This window comes from Theropithecus gelada, chromosome 5 (genome assembly GCF_003255815.1).
Source record: "Theropithecus gelada isolate Dixy chromosome 5, Tgel_1.0, whole genome shotgun sequence".
NCBI classification, from domain to species: domain Eukaryota; kingdom Metazoa; phylum Chordata; class Mammalia; order Primates; family Cercopithecidae; genus Theropithecus; species Theropithecus gelada.
Genome location: NC_037672.1, coordinates 119297576 through 119310012, shown reverse-complemented (window position 1 = coordinate 119310012; position 12437 = coordinate 119297576). Strand labels below are relative to the sequence as shown.

The 12437-nt window shown below is 34.2% G+C and overlaps 1 protein-coding gene across 2 annotated transcripts in view; it reads right to left on the bottom strand.

Annotated features, from left to right (window-relative positions):
• KIAA1109 (KIAA1109 ortholog) overlaps positions 1 to 12437 on the bottom strand; it is a 210622-nt gene that overhangs the window by 134319 nt on the left and 63866 nt on the right. For both annotated transcript variants that reach the window (XM_025385484.1, XM_025385483.1), the window contains 4 exons: positions 8302 to 8529; positions 7401 to 7538; positions 3172 to 3351; positions 1007 to 1135 (listed from right to left, as the gene is read on the bottom strand). In XM_025385484.1, the coding sequence (XP_025241269.1) occupies positions 1007 to 1135; positions 3172 to 3351; positions 7401 to 7538; positions 8302 to 8529 (675 nt within the window). The remainder of the gene's footprint in view (positions 1 to 1006; positions 1136 to 3171; positions 3352 to 7400; positions 7539 to 8301; positions 8530 to 12437) is intronic.

Here is a 12437-nt window from a genome sequence, read left to right as displayed (position 1 = left end):
AAAGGTATATTTGTATTATCCATAAAAAACTGCCTGCCTGACCTATGACTAAGGAACCAATTCTGTGGAGCCTGGCAATGTGTTTATAATAAGAAAAAAAATAATTTTAATCACCAAATATAGCTGTTTCCTTCAATTCAATATATAAGCATGCATTACAGATTTTTTTGGACGGAAAAGTAGGATGAACTACTTTCAATTCACAGTAATATAACACCAAACAAATATAATTTGTATAGCAGAAGAACAAAAAAGGAAAGACACATATGGGACAGAACTAGAAAGAAAAACGAAGCTGTTAACCACTGTGTTGTAGAACCAGGGTAAGTTATTTTTCTTTTTTGAAACAGCCATGCTTTCCAGATTTTCTGAAATAACCACGCTTCCAAAATCAGGGGGAGAAAATGCCTCCCTCCCCAAATTCATAAGAGAGAGTATTTATTGCACAATAATACTATGCATTTCATTGCCACTGCACGCGGTTTTAGGGACTACCATCTACTTTTTGCAATCCTTGTGAAGATATTGTAATGACCCTTAATGAAGGTGGCACAATGTTGTGAAAAAAGCATAACATGTGGTGTCAGGAAACCTGGCAAATGACCAACCTTGCTATTACATTATGGGAGAAATGGCATGTCCAGAGTGGTCTGCAAACCATGTCATGTGAAGAATTCAACCTTCTCCTTGTTTCAATTTCTAAATCTTCTACATAAATATATAGCCACATCCCAATAATGCAATATGACATGAATGTTAACAGCAAAAATGTAAGCAAAATATAATTTTTATAATTCTGTTTATTTTTCAATTTGTATGTTTTAATAATTATCTCATATTTTAGATACTTTAAAATGGCCAAGAATTTTAAAAATAATTTTATTAACTGAAAAAACTGCAGTTTGCTTCAAGGCTACGTGTAGTTGACTTGAAGATGATATCTCAATATCCCATTTTTTAAAATTCATAAATGTTTATAATATTGCCAACATATTTGTTAACATACCTTGGATTCACAGAACCGACGATCAATTCCATGCTGACATATTATTACTGATTTTGGTCTTTCCAGTTCATACTCCCGACATACCACATGAAAAACAAATGTCTGTCCCCACTCCAAGAGGCATGCCAGCTACAGATAATCAGTGACAAGTTGACAACACTGTTAGCATTCTAAATAAGTGTTCAGAGTTTAAAAGCTTCTGAAGAATGTTAACATGGCTTGGAAGAACCCAAACACTGCCTTAAAACTTCTGCTAAATAAGCAACTTGTTAGCCAATGATTTTTGCTACCTTTAATATCATTTATATATGTTATTATAAACATATATGCTTATGTTACTTTTCCTTTATGAATGACAAAATGCACTGCCAAAATGAAAACTCATTTCAACTGAAAAATTTCACTTCAGCAACTTTTAAAGAAAATCCTTTTATCCAAGTTTATATATCTTTCCTGTTACATAGCTAACTGAAATCTCCACATAGAAAATCACCTAAAATTCTCTAATCATAAACCAAACTTTTATGTGAGAAAGTATCTAAATATCACATTGAGCTACAATTTTTAAAAACCAGGTATTTTGAAGATTACAGCACTTTTGTTTATGTAAATAGAAGCTTAAGTAAGCATATATTATAATTCTTCAAATCTTCAGTTAAAAAAAAAAAAAAACCTTAATTTTATAATTGATTAGAGCTGTTAAAAACATTGAGAGATAGATATACATGGCATTATTCCCCCAAATAAGTACATAATTTAAACACTTGGAAAATATAAATTTTACTTTTAAAACATACAGAGAATGGAATAAACATAAAAGTGCCTACAGATTCATGAACTGTACAGCAAACAGTGATGCCGAGATTTTATGCAAAAGAAAGAGAAATGTTTCACCTTATAAACGCAATTTATAAACATGTAAGATTCCAGCAGTCCTTAGAACAAAGGAATTGTACCAGCACGGCTTTATTCCCTTCTTAGGGAACAAGCTGCTTTGGAATATGCTTCAGTTTTCACTTGTATACTTAGGGATGGGAAATGGGAGATAATAAGGAGAGGACAGTTACAAGGCCAGTGAGCAATGACTATTGCTTTTCATCCATTTTTATACATTCCATTATGCATTTCTTTTCACATATTTTTATAAATATCATTATACATTCTAGTATTATATTGAGATGACGTTCAACTCCAAAATATCCCTTTTCAATTCATTTTCCCAACATTTCTAGAATATTAATTTTTGCTACCCTCTGACGATTTCTTCCAGGTATACAGGGCATCTAGGTTCTTCATCACTTTCTTGTTGCTACTACATACCTCTAAATTATATGTTTTATACTCATTCTATAACTTTTTATCAAAATTGAGTATGTAACATTCCTATCAAATTTGTCTTTTGAAATATCAAGATGAACATTCATATTATAATAAATATATGACTCAGGTGAAACATTAAAATAATATGGCAATTCAACTAAACTTCAGTGGCCAATTAGAAACAAATAATATATTAAGGCTTTTGTGCCTTCTAAGGATTAAGTAAAAGGGGTGGTGGGAGAGAATTTATCCAAAAGGATCACACCTAGAATTCTAGACCAGATTTACTTACCAGTAAATTCACTTTTATTTTTTGAAACTATTATAAACATCACTAACAGCAGGTACAAATGATGTAACCTTGCTTTGGGACATGACGAGCAAAGAACCTCATTACCTAATCCTTAGCATCATAAGAGCTACTTTCAAATCCTACTTAAGAACTATGTAAGAAAACAAAGTTCTTAAAAAATTACTCCATATAGTAGAAAAATAAGATTTTTTCCAACAATGGAGGGCCAAGTAACATAACTTTAATAATATATTAAATTGACTTCTAGAACAGTACTCATCCTGAGTTTTTCCCAAAGAAAGTCTCAAATTCTTGGAAATATTACATAGAACTACATACATTACACCCAACAAATTATATGTGGCTCAGAAAAGTGAAACTTGTCTCTGACTCACCTATAACTAAAATTCTGAATGGCAAGAATGACTCCCATCAGAATGCCATCAGTGGAAATGCAATGAACATTCAAACAGGCATACAAGTTATTCTTGAGAAGGTGGATAAAGAAAGGAAAAAGAAAATAAGTCAGGAGATAGTACTCTGAAAACCATACCTGTGGTGCTGTGACTTTAGCTGTAAGACTTCCAGCCTGCACATCAATTAACCATGCGTATTCTAAGGAATCACTTCCCAAAGGAAGACCTTCTGCTGAGAACATAGCGTGTGCTCTCAGCTGGAGACCTGACAAATTGATGTGACCTTCCCTGAGTACTTCATCCACAGGGGGTCGCTGCTGAAAACAATAATGATGAGACCGTAAAACGTATAAGAAAATCATATTATAAATTCTAGTTGTTTCCCCCGACACCCCTTGCAGAGATGAACAATCAAATCATGCCATCTATAAGGCTTCAGAATCCACAAGCTCCTAACACAACCTTGTACCCATAGAGGTAGTCTGAGTTAAGCATCTTTAATGAACAATATCTATGAGAGCCCAACTATTATAAAAAGCAAGATAGCTGAGTCCTAAAAAGTAGACAGATCTCTGATTGGCAACTGCCTTTATGAATAACAAGAAACTACAGTAGTACTCTGACAGGGAATACAAGAGACCAATCTTTTGTAGGAAATCTAAGAATCGTGAGATTAAAATATTTTTTAAAAGGAAGATAACATTGAAGAACATGGACTGTTAAGACCAAAAAATGAAGAATGGTGCTGAAAAGTAAACTTCCATACAGATTCTGAGGACTATGTAAATACAAGGATAGTTTTATCTTACAGAGAATAATTTCATACTCACTACTAAAAAGCGGCATGTATTTCAAAGGGAAAATTTGTAACATATTCAGAGAAATAAAGTATATGTCATAAAACAGATTATTTCATGGAACACTAGTTCCACACATTAAGAATAAAGAATCAAATAAGTCTGGAAATACCCTACTGATCAGTCACCAATTTCTGTTAAATCTACCTCCCAGTCTCTCACAAATGCATTGAGTTTTTTTCATCTTCAGTGCTCTCATCCTGGTCCAAACAGTATCACCTCTTGCCAGGACCTTTTCAAGGTATTAACTTTTTACATCTCTCTGCTCCATACTCTATCAGTAGTCACAGAGATCTTCTAAACATATGACTCTGATCCTGTTCTTGCCTCCAGACCATTAAATGCTACCAGAGCACTGCCTACCTCACCTTGTGGCACATTTTACGCTTGAAATTATTAATCTTAATTTTAATGTTCACCATATTTACGTTCTCCCCCAGGTTCATTAATGACCGTTTCTGTCTTATGCACCAAATATCACTGCACCTAACAGTGACCACAAAAAGTAGATGCTGCTGACTAGACAGATTTCTTCACAGCAAGTGTTCACAGAGTCTTCAATATACCAAGATACACTGAGGCAGTTCACAGATTATTTCCCAACCTAGTTTTATTACGGTATTCCTCTTCATGTATGTCTAGGCTACCTCACAGGGTTAGTGTTCCTTGCTTTCAACATATGTTGGGAAATAGTCTTAAAAAATTTTTTTTAAGGATAAGGGCTAACTCTAATTCGTAAGAAACTTTTTTTAAAAAAATTCAAATTGAGACTACAATAATCACTCTAGAAGCTCTTCTGATCCAATTTTTCATTTAATTTTCATCCAAGCTATGTGACTTTATATAAAATCACCTGACTTCTCCAGGCATTAATTTCCTTACCTTTTTTACTGAGAGAACTAGGGAAGGTGGTCAAGAAAGTTATCTTCTGACACTGAGACTCAATAATTCTCAGTATAAAACTTTTATGAAATTTTTTAATCTCAAAATTACACGTGGATCTTGGGCTTTCCTAAGGTACAGCCTACATGATACACCAATAAACATTATATTCTAAATTTTATTGCAGTTTGCATCATGTGTGGGTTGAACGGCGTCCCTCAAAAATATATGTTCAGGTCTGAAGCCCTGGAACCTATGAATATGAAAACAGGACTTTTTATGAAACAGGATTTTTGCAGATATAATTAGGTTATGGTAAGTTTACACTGAGGGTAGGCCCTAATCCAATATGACTGGTACCCCTGTAAGAGGAGAAAAAGTAGGACACACAGGCACAGAGAGAGAGAGTGGCAGCCAGTTGAGATGGAGGCAGAAATTTGAGTGATTCATCTACAAGCCAAGGAATACCAGGGATTACTGGCAACCACCAGAGCCTAAGAAGAGGCAAGGAAGGATCTTCCCCTACAACTCAGACAGACTGTGACCCTGCCAACAGGACTGTGAACCTCCAGAACTGTGAGAGAATACATTTCTGTTCTTTTATGTCACCTAGTGTAGGATACTTTGTTATGGCAGCCCTATGAAACTAATACATAAGATGACCACAAAGTAAAAAGTGCATAGTTTCATAATGGGACACAGTAGTCCATCAGTCACCTTAGATCCTTCGTCTTGAAGCCTTAAGACTGTTGCTACCCAGGATAAACTACAAGTGGGTAACCCAGATTTGAGCCTTGGAAGTAGACAAAGTGTGAACCCTCTCACTGTGAAAGAACATTAGATAGTATAATGACAGATGAAGAAAAAAATTCTTAGGAATAGTTTTGTCAACACTATAGAACATAAACAAGGTAAGTAGACAAGCAAATTCCAAGAGGATATATATGGTACCTTTGTCTTTGGGGTAAGTTGTCAACCATCTAGGAAATGAATTATCACTAGTGCTTCTACTTCCACCTTGATATCTCTACTCCATGAACTCCTTCTCCAATCCCCAAATAAGTCATACTTTATAATTCAGTCTCTCTACAAGTTTGCCATACCTCTATAATAAGAATTGATGTGAATATTCATAATCAGCTCAATAAAATGTTTTCTACGTCTGGAAAAGTCTTTTAAAAGTACAGTGATTAAAAGTTGAAGTGTTACCAGGTACTCATAAAAAACCAGGGATAGTCATCTACGATTCTCAGAACTTATCCATAGAAGACTTTCCCTTTTCCCTTTATTATTTTCCTTAATAGACTGAAAAAGGGAGATGGGCTTCCTCTCCACACACCTGCCTCCCAGAATAAAAAACAACTGATTCTAGTGACCCACTAATTATAGAGAGGAGGACAAGAGTTTTTTTAAGGTTAATATGGCAAGTTAAAATAGTGTTATGTGAGATCTTTGTGATGATAGAATAGTTCTGTATCTTCATTTTGGTGGTGGTTACATGAATTTACACATGATAAGATGACCTAGAACTATGCACACACATTGTATCAACGTCAGTTTCCTTGTTTTGATACTATAATTATGTAAAATAATTTTACCATGGAAAACAACTGGGTAAAGAGTACACACAGGATCTCTCTGATCTTTGCAACTTCCTGTGAATCTATAATTATTTCAAAATAAAAGTTTAAAACCGGAAACATTCTGTGGCAAAATAAAAACAATGCCTAGCACGTATTAAGTCTTAGCTAATATGATCTCATATATGTCAAATATATGTATGAAAAATTAAATTAAAATTCCATGAAGAAAAATATAGTCAGTGATGGCAAAAGAATGAAAAGGAGATATGCTATTTTAAATAAAATGATCAGTTACTACATATAATCATAATAAATGATCATTCACTGATGATTTCTGGGTATCAGATTCATCTTCACATTTATAATTTTACTGTCTCTTGTATTACGTTCCATTTATATTTCTAAATCACACAACTTGATTAAAAGTAAGACAGGGCATATAAGGCGGTGGTAGGTGCCACGGAAAGCCATTTGGCTTTTTAAAAAATAATAATAAAATTATAATCTACCCAGAAATGTAATAAATTCTCAAATTCTCACTTGATGAATATCATTGGTTCTCTTTTAAAAGAGCCCAGAGGTATCTTGAAGGAATTAACGAAGTATCTTATGTTAGATGAATAAGTCATTGGCCGTGTAGATACACACGTTTTAAAATATTATTTAAATACTTAAAATAATATTTAAAATATAAAAAAATTAACATTTATGTTGTGATACTCAACAGAACCTACCAACATTTTATAAAGTTAATTTTTCCCTTCCATAAATATTTGAGAAAGTATTTCCATTTCTATTATAATAGCAAAAGGTATAAAATATAATTGGGATCACAGAAATAGAGACAAGCAAAAGAAAATTGAGGTTCTTGAAACAACTCTCATACACAAAAACATACTTACAAAACTTCTTAATACAGTTAACTTAAAAGTCTCTGACTTAAAGAGCTACAAAGTCCATGCACAGAAGCTAATACATTGTTTTAACCCAATAAATATTAATAGTAAATCTCTGTGTTTCCACCATATTTCATTTTCACCTTACCTGATAGTTATCACTGACAAACACATTCAGGGGTGACAGGATAAGTTGCAGCATGGTCTCCCTAAATCCTTTTTTCATTTCAAAACATAGTCTTTCCAAGAAAGCTGTAGGGCATTCAGGACCATCAGTAGTTCCATGCTACAGTAAAATGAAATGGCATAGTCGAAATACAGAAAAGGCAAAAAGTAAGGAAGTACAGAAAAATAAAAATTACATCTCTCATGATTAAGAGAATTTGCTTTTCAAAACAGAGAAACTACGATTACTGACAAAAATAACTATTCTGTACCTCAGTAGGATCATTAGCTGCACTAAGCAACAGAGGGCCACCCGCCCCCCAACCCCACTGCGACACAGACACACACCTCATCTGTCCCTCCTCCAAAGTCCCTGGGTTCTTGGGGCAATTTAATATCATTCCATGTCAATAAGAACAGGTCCACGGGTTGTCCTTAGAGTGACCCAGGATACTGTGCTAGATCCAAACTACATAATTCAACCCCACAGTCAAGCCAGAAACTTCATTTTGTAACAGATCTACCATAAGGCCCCAAACTGGTCTGGGGTCTAGAGATAAAAGCTAAGAAAATGTAAAGTCCTTGAATACCCATCAGGTTAATTATAAACCCAACAATTCAACGTATGACACAATGTCCTAACGTTACACAGAACAGCAAAGAAGCAGCTAAAGTTAAATTAGAAGAAAAATAGAAAATAAAATTACCAATGATCAAGTAATCATATTATGAAGAAAATACATGAGTTTTGTAACAGTAAAATAATAAATTTAGAAGTTTCTGAATCTGATTTTCTTTTTCTAAGTGTGTGTTGCATGCTTTACATCTATACACAGGTGGATGTCATAATATATTCCAGACTACTTTGATGTGTAAACACTTACAACAGGAAGACGTCCATGAACTTTGTACAAATTAACAAGTACAGTAATATCCCAAGGACGCAAGGCAAGTGGATGAATTGACTTGGCTGAACCTTCATTTTCCTTTTTGTCATTTTCCATTCCAACAGCAGTCCACCCAGAGCTGGATGACGTTGACAGTGACAAAACAGGACTTGAGATAACCTCTTCAAAATCCATATACATGTCATCTTCCCCAAAGTAGTTTTCCTATAAATATTAAGAAAACTCAAATTGCTGTCAGAAGAAGTATGTAAATATATTTTCACCTATGAGCCTAAATTTGTAAATTATGTATTTCCTTAACCTATTATATTTAATAAAAAGGCATCAGCCCTATTGTCTTAAAATACAAAAGAAAACATATGTTAAGGCTTACACGTAGTCACTTGGCAAATAAATATTCAGTAGCAAAAAATACAAAAAGTTACAGAAGCCTATTTTATAGTAAAGCTTCATGACATTGCCCCAATTACAGCAAAACCTTGTAATTTAGGTCCTTAGAGACCTTTGAAGGTTTGCATGGTTAAAGAGTTTTCAATCACTGCTTCTCAGAGTTCTCAGGCAATACCTGAGGACATCCTTTGGGGGAAGCAATTCACTAAAAATCAGTCTGGCTAAATTCGATTAGGTAACTAGTACAATTCACATATTCCTGTGGGAATTATTTATCGGGCATGTTTCAACAGCTTTAATAAAAATATCCAATCTTGGTTATTGATGAGATAAAGGCATGTGTTACCAACAATTATCAAAAATTCCTTTCACATGGTTCATCCTAGTTTTTTATGCAGAAGTGTTTCAACTATTGTTTTCTTTTGCATGAAAATATAAATTTAGCTGGAATTTAAATTATTTTTTCCCATTGATTCTAAATTTAAATTTTGGCCTTTTGATCTGTCAGTAGTACACAAAAGTTGTTAAATATTCCTGTTAACATTGTTAGCATATCTGTTAAATATTAGAACCAAGACAGGAATTTGGTAAATTCTGCATTTTGATTATTGACAAAGTTATTTTCTGACTAGAGTTATGGACATCAGTACATAATATCATTTCATAGGAAATAATGTCGAAGGGCTTAAAGTCATACAGTTAATTGGTAGGGGGATTAATATCGAAATCCCAAACCTACCAGCTCACAAAACCAGTGCTTTTTCCTCTATTCCCTATTGCCGTCCACCTCCTAAATACAGATGCCACTTGAAACCTGCCTGAAATCTTAATAATTGTCTTTAAAATACAATTCTGAAGCACGGACAAATTTATGCACACATATAACAGAAAACACTGGGTTATACTTTAAATTCCAACATTAAATTTTTAAAAATAACATAAATGTCTAATTAAGTTCGATCAACATTAAAAACTTGAAGAGATAAAATAAAAAGCTGGTTCTTTGACAAGATTAAAACAAAATTGATAGACTATTCGTGAGGTTAACCAAGAAAAGAAGAGAGAAGATCCAAATAAGCTCAATTAGAAACAAAAATGGAAATATTACAACTGATACCAAAGAAGCACGAAAGATCATTCAAGGCTACTAAGAATAACTTTACGTGACCAAACTGGAAAATCTAGAGGAGATGGATAAATTCCTGGAAATATAAAACCCTCCTAGATTAAACCAGGAAGAAACAGAAACTCTGAACAGACCAATAACAAACAGTGAGAGAGAAAAAGGGATTTTTAAAAGTTGCCAACAACAAAAAAAAGGCCAGAACCACCAGATGGACTCACAGCTGAATTCTATCAGACATTTAAAAAATAATTGGTACCAATCCTACCAAAACTATTCCAAAAGATAAAGAGGGAATCCTCCCTAAATCGTTCTATGAAGACAGTATCACCCTAATACCAAAACCAGAAAAAGACATTAAAAAAAAAGAAACTAAAGATCAATATCCCTGATGAACAAAGATGCAAAAATCCTCAACAAAATACTAGCTAACTGAATCTAAGAGCATATCAAAAAGATAATTCACCATGATCAAGTGGGTTTCACACCATGGATGTAGGCATGAGTCAACAAACGTGATATATCACATAAACAAAATTAGCAACAAAAAACCTATTCAACAAATTGTGTAGAATCAATATTGTGAAAATGACCACACTGCCAAAAGCAATCTATGAATTCATGGCAATTTCCATTAAAATACTACTGTAATTCTTCACACCACTAGAAAAAACAATCCTAAAATTCATATGGAATCAAAAAAGAGCCTGCAGAGCCAAAGCAAGACTAAGCAACAAGAACAAATCTGGAGGCATCATATTACCTGACTTTAAACCATATACTAGAAGGCTATAGTTACCAAAACAGCAAGGTACTGTTATAAAAACAGGCACGCAGACCAATGGAACTGAATAGAGAAGCCAAAATAAAGCCAAAATAGAGCCAAATACTTGCAGCCAACTGATCATCAACAAAGCATACAAAAACATAAAGTGAGAAAAGTGGCTTTCATAGCAGGGATGCAGGGATGGTTTATACACAAATCAGTAAATGTGATACATCACATAAACAAAATAAGAAACAAAAACCTATTCAACAAATTGTGCTGGGATAATTGGCAAGCCACACATAGAAGAATGAAACTGTATCCTCATCTCTCACCTTATAGAAATATCAACTCAAGATAGATCAAAGACTTAAATCTAAGACCTGAAACCATAAAAATTCTATGATAACATCAGAAAGACTCTTCTAGACATTGGCTTAGGCAAAGAATTCTTCACCAAGAACCCAAAAGCAAATGCAACGAAAACGAAAATAAACAAATGGGACCTAATTAAACTAAAAAGGTTCTGCACAGCAAAAGAAATAATCAGCAGAATAAACAGACAACCCACAGAGTGGGAGAAAATCTTCACAAACTATGCATCTGACCAAGGACTAATATACAGAATCTACAGGGAACTCAAACAAATCAGCAAGGAAAAAAATAATCCCATCTAAAAGTCGGCAAAGGACATGAACAGACATTTCTCAAAAGAAGATACACAAATGGCCAACAAACACATGAAAAATGTTCAACATCACTAATGCTCAGGGAAATGCAATCAAAACCACAACGTGATACCACCTTATCCTGCAGGACTGGCCATAATTTAAAAATCAAAAATAATAGATGTTAGTGTGGATGTGGTGAAAAGGGAACACTTTTACACTGCTGGTGGGAATGTGACATAGTACAACCACTATGGAAAATAGTATGGAGATTCACACTAAATGTAGAACTACCATTCGATCCAGCAATCCCACTACTGGCTATTTACCAAAAAGAAAAGAAGTCATTATATGAAAAAGACACTTGCACACTCATGTTCATAGAAGCACAATTCACAATTCAAAAACATGGAACCAACCTTAATGCCCAGCAACCAACGAGTGGATAAAGAAAATGTGGTATGTGTATATATATACACATACATACGTACACACATATATACCATGGACTACTCCTCAGTCATAAAAAGGAATGAAATAATGGCATTCACAGCAACCTGGATGAAATTGGAGACCATTATTCTAAATGAAGTAACTCATGAATGGAAAACCAAATATCATATGTTTGCACTCATAAGTGGGGGCTAAGCTGTGAGGACGCAAAGGCATAAGAATGATATAACAGATTTCGGAGACTCGAGAGGAAGGATGTGGCAGGTGGTGGGGTGAGGGATAAAAGACTACACATTGAGTATAGTGTACACTGCTCAGGTGATGGGTGCACCAAAATCTCAGAAATCACCACTGAAGAATTTATCCATGTAACCAAAAACTACCTGTTCCCCAAAACAACTGAAATAAACTAAACAAACAAACAAAACTTAAAGATGTTCAAAGCAGTAGTTCTCCCCTCCAGAAGCCTTTATGAAATACACATTCCACCCCAGTCCTGATGACTGTTCAGAAAGTTTGCAGTAGGCAGAGTCCAGAGTCAAGTGTAAAGTGGAAAAACTCCTTTGATACTTCCACGTGTAAATGGCCCCCAGAAAAACACCTCTGCCCCACCTTCTCCAAAACAGTTAATCTAAGGACTCAACTACTATTAGGTTTCAGCATACTAACATGTACCAACAAAACAAAACAGTTACCAGCACTCATTTTAACT